The sequence below is a fragment of the Xyrauchen texanus genome, chromosome 10, assembly GCF_025860055.1.
Source record: "Xyrauchen texanus isolate HMW12.3.18 chromosome 10, RBS_HiC_50CHRs, whole genome shotgun sequence".
NCBI classification, from domain to species: Eukaryota; Metazoa; Chordata; class Actinopteri; order Cypriniformes; family Catostomidae; genus Xyrauchen; species Xyrauchen texanus.
The window spans coordinates 346,953-370,364 of NC_068285.1; the positions used below are offsets into that span (position 1 = coordinate 346,953).

The 23,412-nt window shown below is 37.1% G+C and overlaps 1 protein-coding gene across 1 annotated transcript in view; it reads left to right on the forward strand.

Moving 5' to 3' along the window:
• The first annotated feature begins 14,382 nt into the window (after positions 1-14,382).
• LOC127650624 (NACHT, LRR and PYD domains-containing protein 12-like) overlaps positions 14,383-23,412 on the forward strand; it is a 174,979-nt gene continuing 165,949 nt past the window's right edge. Inside the window, exons 1-2 of the mRNA XM_052136151.1 lie at positions 14,383-14,543; positions 14,846-14,926. Coding sequence (XP_051992111.1) covers positions 14,874-14,926 — 53 coding nt within the window. The 5' untranslated portion in view covers positions 14,383-14,543; positions 14,846-14,873. The remainder of the gene's footprint in view (positions 14,544-14,845; positions 14,927-23,412) is intronic.

A 23,412-nucleotide genomic window follows, 5' to 3' on the forward strand; every position in this document is an offset into this window, starting at 1 on the left:
ATCTCTCTGTTTTGGTTCAAATGGCCTGATAATGTGTGCTCTGGCTGAATTGTGCCCAGAGAAGAACTGTCGTTCGTCAGTGTTTTGTGTGTGCGTTTGACCTTCTACCTAGGTTTTGCACCCAGGGATGCACACCAGGCCGACTCGAAGACGCCCCGCGACCATCTGCGAGGTCACTTCAGACGTAAATCTCGGGCCCAGACGACAATTGCGCTGATTAATGTTGATAGGCCATTTAACTATCTATATGTTGTGACTTTATGTTCTTTCAGCCAATCAGGAGTAAAATAATGGAATGTACGTCCTAGCAAATGGTATAATTGATGTAAGATTTTGTGTAAGGTACGAGTTGGCTTTCGATCTCCTCGTGAGGCTTTGCCGCTGGCTCTACCAATTTCACTGCAAACTATTCTTCAGTAAATTTTGATTCTTTAATTGAATTTCTCGACTCCTGGTTTTCTTTCTCCATATCTGGTCCGGGTCATAACTGTTATACCCCTAACAATCTGATCCAAAGGCCTGTCTGTCTGATGTAAAGGCCTGTCTATCTGATCTAAAGGCCTGTCTATCTGATCCAAAGGCCTGTCTGTCTGATCTAAAGGCCTGTCTATCTGATCTAAAGGCCTGTCTATCTGATCTAAAGGCCTGTCTGTCTGATATAAAGGCCTGTCTATCTGATCTAAAGGACTGTCTATCTGATCCAAAGGCCTGTCTGTCTGATCTAAAGGCCTGTCTGTCTGATCTAAAGGCCTGTCTATCTGATCTAAAGGCCTGTCTGTCTGATCTAAAGGCCTGTCTGTCTGATCTTAAGGCCTGTCTATCTGATCTAAAGGCCTGTCTGTCTGATCTAAAGGCCTGTCTGTCTGATCTTAAGGCCTGTCTATCTGATCTAAAGGCCTGTCTGTCTGATCTAAAGGCCTGTCTGTCTGATCTTAAGGCCTGTCTATCTGATCTAAAGGCCTGTCTGTCTGATCTAAAGGCCTGTCTATCTGATCTAAAGGCCTGTCTGTCTGATCTAAAGGCCTGTCTATCTGATCTAAAGGCCTGTCTATCTGATCTAAAGGCCTGTCTGTCTGATCTAAAGGCCTGGCTGTCCTTAAACTTTCTAAATGTAAATGAAAGTAAGACTGAGGTGTATTTGTGATAGTATATGGCCCCTCTGAGACCAACAAACTTCTAACATTGATTTTAGGCCTCTATCTCAATATGTAAACTGCATGGCAGTCTATGTGGATAGTGTAATGAGTGTCTATTAGTAATGGGTGATGAGTTAGTCCAGCAGGTGGCAGTAAGGGATTGTATAAAGGTGCATTTGCTGGTAATTTGTATATGATGTGTGTTCCTCGTGGAATAATGACACCAGTACCAGCAATCCTTTTCTCTTTATTTGTTGTCTACTGATCAATACAGATAGTGTCCTGAAATGTGTCAAACAAGTCAGCTCTGTGGTCAAATCCATCTTTTTCCATCTAAGATCGCGAGCAAAGGTGAAGACCTTCCTGTCTTTTAAGAACTTTGAGAGGACTATCCATGCTTTTATCACGTCTCGACTCGATTATTGTAACTCACTTTATACAGGTATTAGTCAAGCTTCCCTTTTTAGTCTCCAAATAGTGCAAAATACAGCAGCAGATTCCGAACTGGAGTTAATAGGAACACATTACACCTACATTAATATCAGTACACTGGCTGCCGAGACACTATAGAATTGAATTTAAAGTTCTATTAATGGTCTTTAAATCTCTCAATGGTCTGGCGCTATCCTATCTCACAGATCTCTTGTCAGAAGATTGCTCAGGGAGATCTTTGAGATCCTCAGAGACTTTTAGTAGTGCCAAAGACCAGATTCAAACTTGGAGGGGACTGAGCCTTTTCAGTAGCAGCTCCAAAACTCTGGAACAGTCTTCCTGTGAGTATCAGAACCGCCTCGACTATATCCCATTTAAATCAGAACTTAAAACATCTGTTTGTGATCACTTTTAATCAGTGAGGTGATCATATGCGCTAGAGGTGTATTGCTGTGGATTGTTTATGTATTTGATTCAGTTTATTTGACTATGTACAGCACATTGGTCAACAGCTGTTGTTTTAGTTGTGCTTTAGAAATAAAGTGACATTGACATTATTTTGACATAAAGTAATGAAGGCGACTGATATGCCCATAATTAACCCAACTGATCCAGAATGTGCTCAAATGAGTTTTTTACAATCAAAAACAATAAATCTATTCTTCTTTGTTTTTAAAGGAGGTTGCATCAAGTCTTACACTATTGGGAAAGTGTTTGTTTGGTTATTGCCTCATAAGTTTTTTTGTTACAAATAAGATAAAAGACATTTCTTTTAGGATAATACACAAATTCTCCCTGTTGAACATTTTCTTTGTAAGTTTCAGAAAGACATTGATGTTAACTGCTCTTTTAGCTCTTTGCACTTGAAACAGTGTCTCACATTTTCTGGCATTGTAGTGATGTGAAACAGTTCTGGAAAGATGTTGTATTGTGGTCGTGTTTTGTTGTTCACAGCATAAAATAATAATAATAAAAACACAAAAGCTATTTTCTCCTCATCCTTTGAAAGTCAGCTCACTTAAATCACGTGAGTGTGTAAAATCTGTTGTGACTTTAAGACACTGTTGAATAGTAAATCTTCACTTCTGTTCAGAGCACTGTTGTGTCTCAACCGGTTCTTTCCTCACAAGAGACAAACTGATGATTTGAAATGATCATTTCTTCTGAAAGTACTTCAGCATATTGATGACATTAAAGGGAATAAATATAGACTAAAAGCAGCAAAACTTCAAAAACGCATTCGAGCTGTCTCTGTTCAGTATTATTAACACACACACACAAAAGGTTTCTTCCCACACTTGATTTGGAGTGCACATACTGAGTAAAACAGTATAATAATAATAATGGAGATCATCTCTCTGTCCAGTTGTGAGTAAATAATCCACTGAAGATGATTCATGATACTGTTACAGCAACATCTCGATCATGTTTTCTCATCATCAACTATTTCAATGACTGCTGGATCTCTATCTGATGCAACTTACAAACACCAACTCATCAATCTTCTGTTTGGAGTTTAATCCCACGATACATCTTCTCTCAATTAGGAGGTAAATATTTTATTTTAATGTGCAATTATTCTATTAGTAACTTCATATGAAACTCTTTAATATTTATTCCCTTTAAGGTCATTAATATGCTGATGTACTTCCAAATGCAGACAAAATTAATTTCAGAAGAAATAAACATTAAAAATATGATGATTATAACTAAAAATATTGTGTTATTGTTATTTTATGATTTTTGAAATTGAATTGTAATAATTTGTAATGATTATTGCCCAGGTTAACACTTCAAATATGCATTTATGATTCAGTAATTTGTTGCATTTGTGATTTAGTTCAATTCTACAATACTGAAAATATATTATTCATGTGCAGTTTATTTATTGCCATTTTGTCCAATACTGACAATTTCTGCCACCGTTTCTGTCAATTTCTTGCATGCATATTGTCAATGTCAATTTCCTGAACACCAAATTTTGTTAACCCTATTTATTACTATGTTTTACAAATAAACAGATTATTAATATTATTAAACACATTGGCCTGCTGTTGCGCTGCACAGGCAAAAGAACAGTTGCACATCATAAAGTTGAACAAGGTTTTAAATCCATTTGCTGCATTTGTGAATGTGACAGAAAGCATAAACATAACTTTAGCCGAACTAGTCATTACAAATCATGTAAAACTACATTGAATCTGGTGTTTTTGTGAAACACCATTTATTATCCTGTGTTCTGTATTTCCACTTACAGAGATGGTGCTTATGGTTTGAAGTGTATCCCGCCTGGGCCGATATTTTTTGTGGCTGACTTTACAGACTGAGTAACCTTCAACACTGATGGTGGCGCCTTGTGGGTCTTTTACATTGCCAAGTAATCCCAGACAGCGGACTACAACTTCTGTGGCGGCGGAAATAAAGGTTCAGGCTCGGACATGTCTGTATATGTTGCGCTCGTGCTGGACTTCTGATGTGCTCGTGATGCGCAGCGCTCGCGACACCTGCATGTCATCTTTAACGATGAGTGACAGTCAAATGCAACATGAGGAAGGCGAGATTTAAAGATTTATTTTTAAATAAGTTTATTTGATGCTGTGTAAATGTCACAGATTATGTCTTAATTAAACTGATTTGGATTTTAGAAATGTTCTGAAAAAATCTATAAAGCAAAGATATTTTTCTATTTTTCTTCAAGTGAAGAATGAAAGAAAGTCACACACACCTGAGATATCATGAGACTGAATAAATGATGAGAGAATTTGAATTTTTTGGTGAACTTTCCCTTTAACTGCCTCAAACTTTCATTTCTCAAACTCGTAACAATTTCATGTGTTGAAGTTCTGATACATAATTATTTTTATTTTCGACTACTTTTCAGGTAATTTAATATTTTAGGAAACATTTTATAGAATTCATGTCAGTAAAAATATTCCTATTCCTCAATATTCCACAGTGTTGTGTTTAATAACTGCTCTAGAAGAAGACAACACAGTTTGTGACAACTGAAGTTTATTGCTTCATTTAATCAGGCCGACACAAAAAGAGTTGCACCAGTTTACCATTCTTTTACCAAATCTCTGTTCATGCAAAGCTGCACATTATAGTTCAGTTTCATCACACGGGGAGGAATATTTGGGAATTATGATTGCACTTGTGAAATGTCTGAAATATTAATGATCCCCTTTATGTTGAACCATGTTAATGTTTTATGTGACAAATAATGATTTAGTCACCTCGTCTGCCTGATCTGTGGAAATAAAGCTCATTATTATGTCCCTTGAATGGGATGAGCTCGCCCTATAAAAGGAGTTCCTGGCAGCCATTTCGAGTGGGATATGATCAGGGTTAGGAACCAGTATCAGGGGTAAGGGGGGTTTTAGGGGTGTGGATGGATTTGAAATGGACTTTTATACACACATTCAACAGTTAATGGACAAATGTAAAAAGGGATTTTATTATTTATTAAATGAATTATTTAAGGTGCTTGGCAGGGATAGACTGGGGTGCAAATCATTATTCTTTAAAGAGAATATATTGTGCAATAAGATCTGCAATGATTATGGTAGTATTGTGTATCATTCTGTGTCAGTGTCTTTGATCAAAAAGGTAAATGTGTTCAATCCCAAACTTTAAGACGATGTTGTGGTGCATTTCGATCATCTATAGTAACTGCATTACAGGTGGCAGTGAGGGGGGCATGCCTTCAGACATCAGATGACTCCAACTGGAAATTGCAAAAATAAATAACTTCTAATCGTTTTTCAATCAGAGCATGACAGCATGTTTTGATTAATATGGCAAGTTTATTAAAAATATAAAAAAATCTCCAAAACGTTTCTTCTCTCGCCCAATAGAGCACAACAGACGGGTTTCAGAAGTTAAAACCACAACCTCAAAAACCTGTGAAACTCATTAGTTTGGTTGCAGTTTAGTACTTCTCAATGCAAACAATAAAATCATCACTGCTCATCATCATCATCACACTTTTCTTGTGTCCAAAACCCCTCGTCCTAAACACTAGTTCACCCAAAAATGAAAATTCAGTCATTGTTTACTCACCCCCGTATTGTTATAACTCCATATGACTTTCTTTCATTTTCTGAACACAAAGGGAGAAATTGTGGAATAATGTTGTGCTCAGTGATGTCATACAATGGCAGTTTATGGTGACCACCTCTTCAAGCTTCAAAACAACACAAAATATAATTCAGAAGTCTAATAAATGATTCATGAGACTCATGATTGTTATGAAATATGATAAGATTTGATGAGAAATCTTCACCGATCTGTGCGTACTTCTCTATGCAAACTTTTGTAACCACGCTTTATAAAGACTTCTTGAAATAGATGAAAATTGTTTGTTTTTATTGTTTGATTGCTGTTAATTTCAGAGATTTTGGAAAGAATGATCAGATCACGTTCATCTGACATCTGATGATAAATTGAATCTGTGAATTTGACAGAATCATTTGACTTTCTTTGGTAAATGTCATAAACATGAAAGCACAAATAGTAAATCTAAACCATGTTTTAATGTTTTTATAACTGATGTATTTTTGTTTATTGAGTCTCGTGGATGTCTTTGGTTTGTATGAATGTTGTTCTGCAGTTGCTGTGACTGACAGTGACATTGGTGTGTTTTGTGTGTGTGTGTGTGAGCGTGTATTTATCACTTTGTGGGGACCAAATGTCCCCATAAGGATAGTAAAACCCGAAATTTTTGACCTTGTGGGGACATTTTGTCGGTCCCCATGAGGAAAACAGCTTATAAATCATACTAAATTATGTTTTTTGAAAATGTAAAAATGCAGAAAGTTTTCTGTGAGGGTTAGGTTTAGGGGTAGGGTTAGGTTTAGAGGATAGAATATAAAGTTTGTACAGTATAAAAACCATTATGTCTATGGAAAGTCCCCATAAAACATGGAAACACAACGTGTGTGTGTGTGTGTGTGTGTGTGTGTGTGTGTGTGTGTGTGTGTGTGTGTGTGTGTGTGTGTGTGTGTGTGTGTGTGTGTGTGTAGATTATAGCTGTCTCAAAATCTTAAATCACAAAAATTAAGTTTCGTTTCCTAAAAGCAATTTTCACACACCACCATAGTACTTTTTCACACTGCTGTTTTGGACAGAAAGTAAATGATTGCAGGCTAAACATTAATAGTGGTGAATGGTATTTTGGGGGTTTACATAGGCTATTGTCTGGTTTCATATTTGTCAGTCAACTTTTCAAAATACATTCGGGGCTACACTCAAAACATTCGGGGCTGAAGCCCCGGCAAAATCGGCTAAATATGGCGTTAATAAACACGTAGAAACCGAAAACGAAAGTAAACCGCTGATCGGCAATGAACATCACTTAGGTGAATTCATATGAACATAACAGATTCATTCTAGTAAACATCAACACAGTGACATGTATAACGACATAATCTGCAATAGTATTGCCTCAGGAGTCAGATATCATTGAACATGTGAAACACCGCGCAGATGACACTAAGATAACGGGTAACACAGATCCCAATACACTCAATATCAGCGGATAAACACCACATTAACAGTCGTGAAAGGATCTGTGGATCAATCAGAACATATATCAGGGAAATAATTAGCCTACTCAGTCTCTCGTGGACGCACACTTTAGCACCCACAACAAGTTATCTAGCACATATCACGGGGATGTATTTCGACTGTCTTGATCCGCTGTATAATGCCGTTGATTGACAGGCACTCTAAGCTCCGCCTTTCCAACACTTGGAAAGTGGTTTTATGGTGTTGGTAAAGTAGTTTCCTTTATTATTCTTATATAGCTGTTATTCTTAATATTTATTGTTGTGTAGTAATATTGTTGTACCAGACTGTAAACAATGTTCAAATAAAGCAACAACAACAACAACAAAAATCGGCAAATGCGCATGAGTAATGGATCCATTCACCACAAAGGAGGAGGACGTGGAGTATTTAGAAGTGGAGGACGAACTCTTGGATGTTGAGAAAATTCTCTTCTGAAGAGATTCTTTACCGAAACGGTAAACGGTTCTGGCTCGTGAAAGGTCCCGACTTCCCGCCTAATCTTGCGCACCATGCCACAACCAGACTCATCCTGCAGTTTGCCACAACATATCTGTCGGAGACTGCTTTTAGCTCTCTGCTAACCATCAAAACAACGCCACACAACAAACTATACGTGCACAATGACTTTCATCTGACTGTCAGGAAAATCACACCTGATATCTCTAGATCAAGAAATGCAGGACCAGAACTCACATTAAATATCCACACTTAAAAACTAACACACCATTCAATCAGCAATACAAGAAATGACATGAATAAATATGCATATCATTTTATATCATTTATAAATATGCAATGTTTTAAATATGGAGCAGAAGAGAGAATGGACTGACAGGAATGCAGATAACACTGGATATTTGATTCAAGATTATGTAAAGAGGAATTATTATAACTATATGCCAATATATACTGATGATCTAAAGACCCAGAGTGTGCATACCTGAGTTTGATGTAGTCATATACAAAATAATGAATGACAGATTATCTGTATTTACAGCAGAAATAGCAGCTATAATATTAGTGTTCAATGGATAGAAGAAGGCCTGAGAGAGTTTCATTTGTTCTGACTCTATTGCAGCTCTTAATAGTTTCAATTCAAAAGAAACAATAAGAGATGATTTATTGATGGAGATATTTATGATAATGCTGAGAATACAAAGAGTTGTAATTAATGTACAGTTGTGTTGGGTTGCTGCTGATGTTGGTGTGGAGGGTGATGAGATAGCAGATGGGATGCAAAGAGAGAGTTGAAATTAAAGGACAATGAAATAATGAAAGTTTGGAAAAGATGAGGTCAAATGGAAGAACGGCAGTGAGGGAATCAGTAGCAGAAGAAGTGGGACACAGATAGCAAACAGAAATCAATTAAGCTGAAGACTCTCAAAGGAAAATGCAGAAGAGAAGAAGTGATTCTTTCAAGATTAAGACTCGGACATACTGGATTCAAATCCTTTATTTAATGGCAAAGTGTAAATCAGATAAATGTGATGTTTGTAATGTTGCTGAACATGTTGAGCATGTCATAATGAGGTGTAATAAATATAATTCAGAGAGGAACATCCACTCACATGAAGTCACTCTTATACTTGTGAAGCGAAAGATGGAGAAATGTGTAACTCTGACCCAAACACCCCAACAAAACATCCACAGAAAAAGCCACGAACGATGATGGATGTGAGTCTCTAAGTGAAATGCAAGAAAACATCTTTCGTATCTTGACTGTGAAAATGGATGAAAGAGCGGATCAAACTGACATGGCAGTAAAATCTCAGTTTATTAATATATGTTTGATAATAACATTGTATTAGTCAGTTAATGAACAGTGATGGAGGTTTGTCATCATACACAGATTTGCGTAACAAGTTTCAAATCCCAATTAGACTTTTAGACAATTGTGATGGACGCTAAACACACAAAGATATTTTATCTTCTCAAGATTAACTGCAGCGAAAACCCTTTGATTATTTCTTAAGTAAAACAAAATATTGTAAACATCTTAATAGACAAAGTTTAAAATAATTGCATTAGAAATGTCATAAATCATGTTACAATGATTCTGATATAATGATATATGTAAATGACTGTGGGATGGAAAAGGATAAAGCAAATATCATTCAATTGTTTTATTGGGGAAGTTTCAGAAAGTGGTCTGGTGTTAAACCACATATTTATTTTATTTTATAAATGATTTTAAACAATACTGTAATCTTTTGTATAAGTGTACAAATAAAAATAAATCTTCCAGGGCTTGTAATATTGTTTGCAAATTCAAAATTGATAAATAAATGTCATCTTATCTCTTTGTTTATTTGTTTTGTTTTTTAATACTCTGGGATTATTATTTTATTTGTTTAATTTTTCTGTATCTTATTATTTGAATAACTGTATTATTTGTTCCTGAGATGGAAATTATACAATGTTGATTGTTTGGGATTTTCTCTTGATGTTTTTATGTTAATATGCAGTTTAAATAAATAAATAAAGAAACATTCAGCGATTATCGGCGATAACTCTTAAACGACTTTCTAAAATAATATTACTGTAAAACATGGAAACTAATAATATTCTTCAAGCTTGTTTTCATTATTTTGAGTTCCTCCTTTTGTGTAATAATTTGGTGTGTGAACTGCATGTGCAATATAAACATTATTTTTGTAAAGGTTTTTTTGTTGACAGTGTCCATGTATGTTGAAATCAGGACCAAGTTTCCTAAAAAAATATGTTTTTATTTTATTTAGTATCACTGTACAATACGGTTCTATTAACATGAATAAATGCATTCCTATATTTGTACTGTACATTATCACATTGAGAATAAATGTATTCATGCAAAAAGCTGATAAATGTGTCTTTCAGAGGCTTTATATGGAGTTATGATGAAAATAATGTTCATTTTGTACTGTTCTGAGACCAGTGCAGACAGACAGCACACTGGAGGTTAAGTCATGCACTAAATAGGGAGCAAGGGAGCATCCTATAGCTCTCTATAACTGTTCTGAGACCAGTGCAGACAGACAGCACACTGGAGGTTGAGTCATGCAGTAAATAGGGAGCAAGGGAGCATCCTATAGCTCTCCTATAACTGTTCTGAGACCAGTGCAGACAGACAGCACACTGGAGGTTAAGTCATGCATTAAATAGTGAGCAAGGGAGCATCCTATAGCTCTCCTATAACTGTTCTGAGAGCAGTGCAGACAGACAGCACACTGGAGGTTAAGTCATGCACTAAATAGGGAGCAAGGGAGCATCCCATAGCTCTCCTATAACTGTTCTGAGACCAGTGCAGACAGACAGCACACTGGAGGTTAAGTCATGCACTAAATAGGGATCAAGGGAGCATCCTATAGCTCTCCTATAACTGTTCTGAGACCAGTGCAGACAGACAGCACACTGGAGGTTAAGTCATGCACTAAATAGGGATCAAGGGAGCATCCTATAGCTCTCCTATAACTGTTCTGAGACCAGTGCAGACAGACAGCACACTGGAGGTTAAGTCATACACTAAATAGGGAGCAAGGGAGCATCCTATAGCTCTCCTATAACTGTTCTGAGACCAGTGCAGACAGACAGCACACTGGAGGTTAAGTCATTCACTAAATAGGGAGCAAGGCAGCATCCTATAGCTCTAATATAACTGTTCTGAGACCAGTGCAGACAAACAGCACACTGGAGGTTAAGTCATGCACTAAATAGGGAGCAAGAGAGCATCCTATAGCTCTCCTATAACTGTTCTGAGACCAGTGCAGACAGACAGCACACTGGAGGTTAAGTCATTCACTAAATAGGGAGCAAGGGAGCATCCTATAGCTCTCCTATAACTGTTCTGAGACCAGTGCAGACAGCACACTGGTGGTTAAGTCAATCACTAAATAGGGAACAAGGGAGCATCCTATAGCTCTCATATAACTGTTCTGAGACCAGTGTATCTGATCAAAAGTTCAGTTTCAGGCTGCAGATGATGTTTGGACACTCAACATGTTTGACACACACGGGACAATAATAATCAGTACATAGATTCACAATTTATAATGGATCATTTTATTTTAACATGGTTTAAATCAAATCAAATCACTTTTATTGTCACACGACCATGTACACAAGTGCAACAGCTGAAATTCTTGTGTGCATCTCCGAGCAACATATCAGTGATGACAGTGACGAGACATATCAATTACAATAAACAACATATTTACACAACACAATTACATATCAAATGTACACATACTTACACAACACAACATGATATACAATGTACAGTAAACAATGCACACAATATATAAAGAGTATAAAAAATATACAGCAAGTTGTATTGTAAAGAGAATATAATTATGACAGTCCAGTGTGAGATTAATAAAGTGCAGTGCTAATTACTGATCCTGATAGATCAAGTGTTCAACAGTCTGACTGCTTGGGGAAAGAAGCTGTCATGTAGTCGGCTGGTGCGGGTCTTGATGCTGCGATACTGCCTGCCTGATGGTAGCAGTGAGAACAGACCATGACTCGGGTGGCTGGAGTCTCTGATGATCCTCCGAGCTTTTTTCACACACCGCCTGGTGTATATGTCCTGGAGGGAGGGACGCTCACCTCCGATGATGTGTCTGGCAGTTCAAACGGTTTCTGCTGTTTTTGTTGCAGTATTCTTTACAATGAATGTGAATGGTGACTGAGACTCTCAGTCCATAACATTCTGCCTTTCATATCCTTTTGTGCCTTACACAATAAAGAAATTCATGTGATTTAGGAACAAAGTGAGGGTGAGTAAATGGCAGAATTTAGATTTTTATGTGAATTATTAATGTAATAGTTTATGACTGTTGAAGTAACAAACAAGTGGCATTGCTCACAGTTACATTTTAAACTTTAAAATAAATGTTACAAATGTGAACACTTTCACAAAAATATTACATAAGTATGAATATATACATTTTATATCTCTATAATATACATATTAGAGACTCTTAAAAACCTTCAATATATTAGCTGGTGTTTCACAGTATTTTAAGACACATTTTTGAATGGAAGCTCATTCATTTGGTCATAGCAGCTTCATTTATTTTAGGTGAAGTTGCTTCAAATTTCTAGTGGAATTTGTTTAAAAGTGGGATGCAGAAATGATGCACAATATGTTTAAGCAAATCCAGCACATTATTTTTTCAGTGTCTCCAACAAAACCTGCTGTATCAAACCCTCTGAATATTCTCACTCTGAAACTTATTCATGAAAATAAACTGATATCCAATTACAAATCTAAACTTATTGTTAAAGAAATTGACAAAAACCTCAAACATGATCAAGATGAAACATTAAAAACTGAATTTGACCTCCACAACAAACTTCAGCACTATTCGGTCCTAAACAGAAATACCACATTTACAAAAGATTATCAATGAAACAGTTTAAAGAAAGAATGATTGTGTCTAAATATAGACTAAGTGCCCATGATCTAGAGATAGAGGAACACATCACAGGTCCTTGTTGCCCAGAGAGAAATAGAAACATCTTTGTAATGTTTGACAATACTGTTATAAAACTGTCATGTCAATAATGCTGAACTGGCAAAAGAATTTAAGAAAACATACATTTGACTTCATTGGCTAAATATGCAATTGATCTTGTATATATCTCTTTTTCCCCTAGACGAGCTTTTTTTATTATTATTTTTAAATGCAATTGCGTGATTTGGCCACAAGAGTGTTTCACTGTCCACTTTAGTTCAGCTGAATAAACTAAATCTGATGGTTTTCTGTCCCAACAAGTACTTTCACCACAATTTACTGAGAAAAGCTAAAAAAAAATTGTACATAATAAAATAACATAATACAAGTTTTTAGGTTTTATCTTTGCCTTAAACCCCCATTATAGCAGGGGAACACGTCCTGTCAGCTGAAGATGTGACTGTCAGATACTGTTCCCCCTGTGTTCAATAAGAGAGAAAGCTCACACAAGTATTACATCAATAATGAATGTGGGAATTACAGATAATATAGACTATATATGGACAAACAAACAACATCAATCTCATAATTACAAGTATGTAAAAAACATTCAACTTGATCATTTTTGATCTGTTAGTTTCTTCATTATGTCTCACTGAGATTGCTGCACACAGAAATGTCTTTATCTTTGGCCTTCTTACACACATATGGTGGAACCACCTTCCACAGGCATCACAGGAGATCTGTAGTGCAAGAAACTTTTAATAATTGTGTTATAATGTAAACATCAATGTTAAATCCTCCACCAATATTAGCTTGAGGAATAATGGTGTTTTTTAAGCCTGTAACCCGCACAAGAAGAGACAGTCACAATGTAAGTCAAACTGCGTTTTATTTCCAGGCAGGCAAAAGTACAATCAATGGGCAAATCCAGTGAGAGAGGTCGTGGAAAGCGTAGGGTCAAAGCCGGGGATAATCAGAATCAGCGAGACGGGACTAGTGGGAGCAAAAGACAGGGGAACAAGGGGAGCTGGCAAGCTAAGGGGTAAACAAGAGGAGGTCAGAACTAGACGAGACTAGCGGGGGGCAAAGATACGGGAAACTAAACACAATAACCAACAACCGTGAGACGACAGGGTAGTGATATATATAGTGACGAGTGCAGGTGTAAACAATGAACAGGTGATGAGACGAGTCCAGGTGAAACTAATGTGCAGGAGGATTGGAAGCACGTGAGAAACTCGAGGAAGGGAGATTGCCTACGAGCATGTGAGCGAGTAGGAGCAAAGTGGGCATGAGGGCTCGAGCGAGCAAAAAGAGCGTGAAAAGCTCAAGGGGCCGGAGCGAGGGAGTGAGGTCGAGGGAGTGAGTGTGTGTGCGACGAAGCGGGGATGGGGCAGAGGAGCGGGGTTCGTGACAAAGCCAGTTCTTCAGCGCTTGCCACATGGGGGACTATTTAGGGTACAAGAGTGATATCCCCAAGTGTACTGAAGGTCCCAAGGGTAAATTAAGCTGCCAGTACGGAAACTGTTGTGTCAATAGCAGATACAATGTACATACAGTAAGTAAATGTAACACTTTAGTTACTTGTAACTGGTATTTTAAGTCTTGCACAAAAGAGTGGATTCCTGACCTTATGAATGCACGACTGATGATCATTTTGATTGAAATGCACAATTAGTAGCTTCATCTGATCTCTTCAACTCACAAGAATGAAACAGCTGCTGCACCTTTAAATGCTGTTTGTCTCTTTCAGACTCCTCCTCCTCAGGTGACAGGTGAAAGTGAAACTAGTAAAACAGGATTAATTCTGTGACAAGAGCAGAAAATTACACGACGAGAGAAACAGAGAAAAAGTTTGACAGTTTTTGCTCCACTGAATCGTCTGAAACAATCAATAAATTCATTGTGAAGTATTTTGTAGGTGATATTCTAGTCAGTAAAGAGGAACATCAACAGTTCTTGACAGGTGAGTACTGAACTGCTGCTAAACAAACCAAAACTCACAAGACAACAATAATAAACCTTTCAAACTATCAGCTACAGTAAGACATCTAACAGATATCTAAGTATTAATCACAGCAGAACAAACAGATACTGAGACTTTTGCTCTTTTATCTGAATTGTCAGTATGTGTTCAGTTTCTTTGGCACTGAAATGTTATTTCTTCTATTGACTTGAAATATCTAGAGGACAAATAAAAACAAATATGTGTCAGTATTGAACAAATAAACACGTCACAAATATAGATGATGTCCCGTTTGTTGACAGGTGTTCAGTGGACTGTTCAGATGATGTCATGGACTCCACAAAGGATCTCAGTGGACAGACAGACACAGGGAAGGTCAAGAGGTCAGAGGATTTCAATGCTTTAATAAAATACACTGATAGATATTTCTGATATGCTGCACAACACTACAGTATAAAAACACTGAGGAGAAATGAGAACAGACTGGATTATCTCAAGTATAAACATGTGAAAACAGCTTTAGGGTAAAGTGAGATCTACAGTCAGATGACAGTGAGACCGGTTTGATTCAGTCACAGACAGAACTGGAGAAACCTGTACAGTCAGTCGTATGTAGAAGGTGAAACTCAAAAGTGTTTCTCTGAACATTTTTAGACACAAACCGTCTGAAATGTCCACAAATGGTGGTAAAACTGTGGCGTTTTTTCTATATAAATGTTAAATAAGATCAAACAATGTATGAATACAATCATAAAGACAAGAACAGGTGAAGGAGAAAAAAAACACAAACATCTAAACATCACCTCTCATTTTAGCATATAAGAAAGGATAATCTATTTTTTATTAATAGTGCATATTATTATATTATAACCCCCACCCCATTATTAAGTGTCACTTATTTTAAAACCTCAAAAGTGGCACCCCTAAATAGAGTAAAACTGAAATAAAGGGGTAAAAAAAGGCACAAATAAGTTTATTAAGTCTGTACATTAAAGAAATGTAACAGTTTGCTTAAATAACTGCCGTGTATAATATCCTGAAAACACAATAATGATGCAGATGCATGTACCATTACACTGCAGGTGATCTTTCTAAACATCAAACTTAACCTTAAATAATGTCATCAATATCAAACATAAGATGAAGATAAACATCTCATAAACACTTTGATACTTACAGACAATCTTCTATAAATGATTGAAAAGATGATTGACAGATTTAAGACAGCTGTCATCAGCAGATATCAGCATCAACTGAGTAAAACCAGATGCAGCCACCTAGTGACACAGAAATAAACTACAGAGAACAGAACAAAAGTCTTTCCAGCTTTAGTGACATTCAGATCAGATCTGCTGTGTAATGTCATGTGCTCAAATATATCTTCATCAAATAAGCAGAAGTGAAATTGCTGAATGTTGAACTAGGACTGTGCATTAAACATGACCAAACACTGGAAAAGAACATGTGACCCCCTTGAAGAAGAGAGAAATATTGGGAAGAGTAAAACTGAGAAACTGATGAGAGGAAAAGAGTGTTTGTGAGAGTTTGTAGTTTTTAAAACAGTGTTTAATTGCTGTTGTGTTTTAGTGTCATTCATGGAGAATCTCCTGAATCCAGCTGTGTGTCCATGAAGAGTGACCAGTCAATGGATCCTCCACTTAGATTCAGTTCAGGAGCCCCTTGTGCTGATGTGAGGTGAGGACTCTCATGTTGACACCACAGTCTGAGGGACGATTAGAAAGAATCCAGTGTAAAAAATATAAATCTAAAAGGAAATGTGCAATTATAATAAAAATAATGAGTCCTTCTACAGCTGATTGCTTTACTGTAACAGTTTCATTGGCATCTCTTCACAAGAGCTCATCTTTATACTGTACAGTAATATCATGTGAACATGACAGAGATGATCAGACATGACAAGAGATTGTTCCTCAGGTTTATCACAGGACATACAGTCTGCTGGAGATCACAATGTTACTAAAAAAGGACATGTTGACTATATGTTCCAGTATGTTTCCACCTGTGCTACAGTAATCTGTGTCTGATGAAGAACATGTTGTAGGGATATGTGTTGACACTTTTTGACTTTTGTTTGACTGTATTTCAGTGACACTTAAAAACTGAAGAAATTGTCTCGTACTACATTGAATACGACACAATAAAGAGGCTGTTTATGTTTTTAAAGGAATTCTGGTCTCTGTAAAAAATATAAGATCCTTAAAAACTTCCAATGATCTTGTAATCAGTTGCAATTGCATGGGGCCCCGGACGTCGAGAGGGCCCCCACACCGGTAGGAAATCTCATCATAAAGCGCTTGAAGTGACATGATGTTCTGGGTACACACGTGAACACGCCGTTGTCAGCGCTCTCAGAGCGGTTCACGTTAGAAGCTGCTGGGTTGTTCCAATGAACACGTGCTGGACGAACATCCTTGACTGCTGCACCGCGTCTCTGTGTTTCTTCAGTGTGTCACGCAGTGACCGTGTAATGAGGCAGACGAGAATGAGGATCTAAGTGCAGCTTTTAATGAACACAAAAGATGAACACGGTAACTCAGAGTGTAAAGAAAAACCAAGAACAGGGCTTAGAACAAGACATGAATACATTCAACAACTGACAACCGGTGAGCAAACAAACAGGGCTTTAAATACACAAAGGACTAATGACAAATTAAACACAGGTGAGGACAACAGGAGACAGCTGGCAGTGAAGAGGGCAGGGAATTATGGGAAGTGTAGTCCATGGGAAACATTCATTGATGGTTATAATATTAATAAATACCAACTAATTTCCAAAATGTTACTGGTGAAGTAGATTCTTGCACACCCTGTTCACAAAAAACAACAACAACTGGAAAACATCATTCATTATAATTAACTAGATTTTTATTTCATTAAACATTTTGAATGTTGGCTACAACGGCTTATAGGATGAATTTAAAATTATGATTTAAAATGAATTTTACGTAATTTAAGCAACTATTTTCTAAATGGGGCCCCGGGTTGGTCGGTTGCTCGGGGCCTCAGAAATCGTAATCCCGCCCCTGCTTGTAATGTCCCGTTATGTCGTGTTTTGTGTTCTGAATGATCAAATAAAACACACGTCCTCACTGCAGCTTCAGGATTTCTCAGTTCATTAACAATGAAAATTGTGTCATAAATCACTCACCCTCATGCAGAAGACACAAAAGCAGATGTTTTAATGAATATGGTGAGTGGTCTTGTTAATACAATGGCAGTGGAGAGTGACTCACTTTAAAACTTAAAATAAAAGTATAAATGTGTAATTTTTCACTGTAAATCTTGACGTCTGTTGTGCATTCATGAGTGCTGTGAGAGATGTTTGTTCACAGCGGCTCGAGTGTTTATGTGAGAACTTATGTTGATGTTAGTGACATTGCAAGTTCTCATGTGACATATAATATATAAGACACATCATTAAATGTGTTTTATTGCACTGGATGTTGAAATTATGTTTTCAGATTACTAAAAAACCACATGAACTAAACTCTGTTTAATTGCTGTTTTAGTGTCATTCATGGAGAATCTCCTGAACCCAGCTGTGTGTCCATGAAGAGTGACCGGTCAATGGATCGTCCACTTCACTTCAGTTCAGGAGAGTCTTTGATCAACTACAGAAACAAACAGGATGAATCAGAGTCAACTGCTGGGAAAGTGCCATTGGACTCCATTTTTGTGGTGTGTGTGTGTGTGCGTGTGTGTGCGTGTGTGTGTGTGAGAGAGAGAGAGAGAGAGAGTTTAGTATAGGCTGTTTTTTTAAATACACACTGTCTCATACAGCTTCACAATAATCTTAATACACACACACACACACACACACACACACAATCACACACACACACACACACACACACACACACACACACACACGAATTCAAGACAACTAAAGCACAAATAAAATGAGTGGTGATTCTTGTCCACTGATCCTTCAGTTCCTCTCTGTTACTGAATGAAGTTTGTTGTTTGAATGTTCACTGATTTCAGGAACTTGAGCACAAAATCATCTATCTGATGAAGAAAGAGTTGAAGAGTATCAAGAGACTACTGATCTCAGATTCCCCAGCATGCTCTGAGAGAGAGGAGGAGGATGATGAAGGTCAGAGCAGAGTCAGAGAGGGGTTTCTGAAGATCACACTGCACGTCCTGAAGAAGATGAAGCAGACAGACCTCGCTAACACACTTCAAACCAGTAAGAGCTCGCACTCACGTCACTATTACATCACGTCACCTTCAGAGGAAACACACAGTGTCTGGATTCACTCAATATTAGTGAAAGAAAATAAACTTCATGTCTAATGACCATTAAACATCAACATCAATTATAATTCCCATTTCTTTTCCTCTTTACATCAGAACTGATTTCTGTGCATCAACAAAAACTCAAAACAAAACTAAAAGAGAAATTCCAGAGAATTACTGAAGGAATGTCAAATCAAAGCAGCTCAACACTTGTGAATGAGATCTACACAGAGCTGTACATCACAGAGGGAGGGAGTGCAGAGATCAATAATGAACATGAGGTGAGACAGATTGAGACAGCATCCAGGAGAGCAGAGACACAGGAAACACCAATCAAATGCAATGACATCTTTAAAGCCTTACCTGGACAAGACAAAGCCATCAGAACTGTGCTGACTAAAGGAGTTGCTGGAATTGGGAAAACTGTCTCTGTGCAGAAGTTCATTGTGGACTGGACTGAAGGAAAAGCAAATCAGGATGTTCACTTCATATTTCCACTTCCTTTCAGAGAGCTCAACCTGATGAAGCACAAAAATATCAGTTTGATGGATCTTCTTCATCAGTTTTTCACAGATACAAAAGAACTGAGAGAATTGAAAACATTCCTTGATGACTACAAAGTCATTTTAATTTTTGATGGTCTGGATGAGTGTCAACTTCCTCTAGATTTCCAGAACAATGATATTTTGTGTGATGTGACAGAATCGGCCTCAGTGGATGTGCTGCTGACCAACCTCATCAAGGGGAATCTGCTTCCTTCTGCTCTGCTCTGGATCACCTCTCGACCAGCAGCAGCCAATCAGATTCCTCCTGAGTGTGTTGACCAGCTCACAGATGTACGAGGCTTCAATGACCCTCAGAAGGATGAGTATTTCAGGAAGAGTATAAAAGATGAGCGTCTGGCCAACAGAATCATCACACACATGAAATCATCAAGAAGCCTGTACATCATGTGTCACATACCAGTCTTCTGTTGGATTTCAGCCACTGTTCTCCAGAGACTGTTGAGTGAAGCAGAGAGTGCAGAGATCCCCAAGACTCTCACTCAAATGTTCACACACTTCCTGATCTTTCAGAGCAAACTGAAGAGCCAGAAGTATGATGGGAAATGTGAGGTGGATCTTCAGCAGGCTAGAAAGAGGATTCTGTCTCTGGGAAAACTGGCTTTTCAACAGCTGGAAAAAGGGAACCTGATCTTCTATGAGGAGGACCTGAGAGAGTGTGGCATTGATGTCAGAGAAGCGTCAGTGTACTCAGGAGTTTGTACCCAAATCTTCAGAGAGGAGTTTGGACTGCACCTGGGGAAGGTGTTCAGCTTTGTGCATCTGAGCATTCAGGAGTTTCTCGCTGCTCTGTATGCTTTTCTTTCCTTTTATCAACAGAACATCAGGTCTCTTCAGTAAGTTTAAGTCATCTATGAGTGATTTCCTGAAGAGTGAAGTGGACAAGGCCTTACAGAGTGAGAACGGACACCTTGACCTTTTCATTCGATTCCTTCTGGGTCTCTCACTGAAGTCCAATCAGACAATCTTACGAGACCTACTGACACAGAGAGGAAGCAGCTCTGACAGCAAACAGGAAATAGTTAAGTACATTAAGATGAAGATCAGGGAGAATCCCTCTCCAGAGAAATCCATCAATCTGTTCCACTGTCTGAATGAACTCAATGATCATTCTCTAGTGCAGGAAGAACAAACATACGTGAACAGAAGAGATATCAATCGTCTCTCTGGAGTCCGTCTCTCTCCTGCTCAGTGGTCAGCTCTGGTGTTTGTGTTGCTGAACTCAGAAGAGGAGCTGGATCAGTTTAATCTGAGGAAATATGATCCATCACATGAATGTCTTCTGAGGCTGCTGCCGGTGATCAAAGCATCCAGAAAAGCTGAGTGAGTAATTTAGTGTTTTAATCTCACTTTATTGTAATTAAATAGCAGAGGTTAGATTTTAATGTACTTTGTTTGACTAGAAACAACCCCTTATACTATTTTGATGTTTGTTCGGTTTCATGTGTTACTTTTTATAGTTTTACCTTCATTTTAAACAGACATTGTATCCAAATAGATTCAAAATGTTTAATGCAAAGTTAAAAATCTCAGTTTAATATAACAAAAGCATGTTTTCTACAGTTTTCCACTAAATAAATACAAAACGATACTTTATTTACTTTATACTGATACTTTATCATTTTTATTTATGCTTCCACATACAATAATACACATCAGCCTCATAAATAAATCATTATTTACCTGCATATATTTTTACTAAAACATTTCTTTAATGAACATGATGTGCAAAAACCCAGTTAAATATGATACAATACTGAATTATTATTGGGGGTATCAGTCAAGTTTATTATTATAATGTAATACTGAATTATTATTGGGGGTATCAGTCAAGTTTATTATTATAATACTGAATAATTATTACTATTATTTTAAGGGTTTGATTGTTTTTTACTTTATTAATTTATTTGTCATATTGTAGCTTCCTTTATTCCTGCAATGTTTATTTTACACAGTTTTTCTGTTTCTGTTTTGATAATCCTTTAATGGATTTGACTAAAAACAATGTTAAATTATGTTATACTGTAATATATAAAATTGCATTAAGATATGAATAATATAGTGATCAATATTTATTTAGATTGGTGATGAATTATTAGTTTAGACGGCTTTATGTCAAGTGTTTAACTTTGTTGGCTGATTTACTGAGGTGACATTATTGTTAAATTAGAAGATTGTACACAGAGGAAAAGAGAATTTGGAGGTAAATATTGTTTTATCATCTGTAGGTAATGTTTTCATCTAAGTGTAATCAATAGATGTTTAAGTTCATGCAGCGCTGTGTGATCAGATCCAATCAGAGTTTGACTTGAAGCAGTGCATGTCGGTTAGAAATGTTGTGTGACTTAAGATGATGTCAGTGCCGCGTCACCGTGATGTATGCCATTAAAGAACCGCGAGAGCAATTCAAGAACAGCCGGCTGGCACTGCCAATGCAGCTTTTCCAGAGTGGCTGCAAGAGCTCTGATGATGTCACAACTTATTCATGATTGGCCAGAATCACAGATGACAATGGTGACGTGTGTTTCATGGGATGCGACACATACTACTTTTACTACTTCAGCTATGTCAGTCTGAGAAAGAATTAAGAGTAGTATGATGGTATGCAATTAACAAGGTGTTAATTATGAAATCTCCAGTTCCAATAAACACTCACTAATTAATGTTTTATAACAGCACATTATTTATCTCATATTATAATATGTTTATCATAGTAATATCATGTTGATTCCTAAAAACAATTCCAAATTACTAAAAATATGGACTCCTTTATTGGTATCAAATTAATTCGACCTTTTCAAATCAATATTTACATATCAAACCTGAGTTCTGATAACCACTTCATCTGTAATAAACAAAGCAATCATTGTGGGATCTTCTGTGACTAATGTGGGTTCAGCACATGTCGTGAAGCAGAATGTGTCCGGCTTGACGGCTCCGTTTTCATCTCCTCCCGCTACTACAATTGGTAAATTTGCAGATTGAAGTTGAACGCACTCAATAAATATTCATTAGGTGTATCTCAATCAGCTCTCTTGTTCACTAATCAAAGCATTGTTCAGGGAGTCAGCCATTTTTAGGGATGACCCAATCGCACAATCATTCCAGTGCACTGAAACATTCTCTCCCTAAAAATTCTCTAAATGCACCATAAAAACCAGAGAGCATCGTTGATCACTGTGTTCACTTACCAGAAATGTTGTCATGTCTTCTGAAATCTCTCATGTCATTATAGGATGAGCGCAAGTATAAATACATGATGTCAAAGCCTTATTTTCTCTTTAAAAGATTGATAGAGTAAATTCTTCTCAGCTTAATGCCAAGTGTTTTACACGGTTTCTGAAAAACAGGGCCACATTGTGAAAGAGAAGAACCTATGTTTGCTGCCATTTAAAACAGCTAAACAATGTACTTTTTTTTGTTTGATGCGTATGATGCGTAAGACGTAGGATGATGTCACAGTGACATAATTTTTTATGAAAGACATGGTTTGCAGTCCAGCCATTACTTCTGTGAAATAGCTACGTCACTATGTGTCACATTTGCCTAATGCCCACCTCAGGAGTGCGCTGCTCAGGCCTACCATCCATTTAAAAATGTTATCCCCTTGCATATTTCACTCTGTCACATGGACTTGGATGTATGTCACTGCTTATGTTGTGCGAGTGTCCAATACCTTTCGGAAGACATGCAATGGGTTTAACTGGAACAACCTACACCCTTGATTACTTTGAGCGTGTTGCAGGCTGATGTCACTTTGTAGAATTATTTTGTGATTTTTGCTCCTGAGAAAAATATTTTTTCAGAGATTGATTTCAGAGGATTATGTATAAATCATGTATGTTTAATTTTCATTTATTAGAATGAATTGTTAGACAGGATTATTCAGGATTTGCACAAATTAAAATGTTAACATAATAATGAACACAGGCTATAACTGTGTGATAAACAGTTTAAGCTAGCTACAAATATTATGCTGTTAATATATAACTTTACTAAACTGCTTAATTGACCTAACTTCACTTCCATCATACATTAGAGTTGTT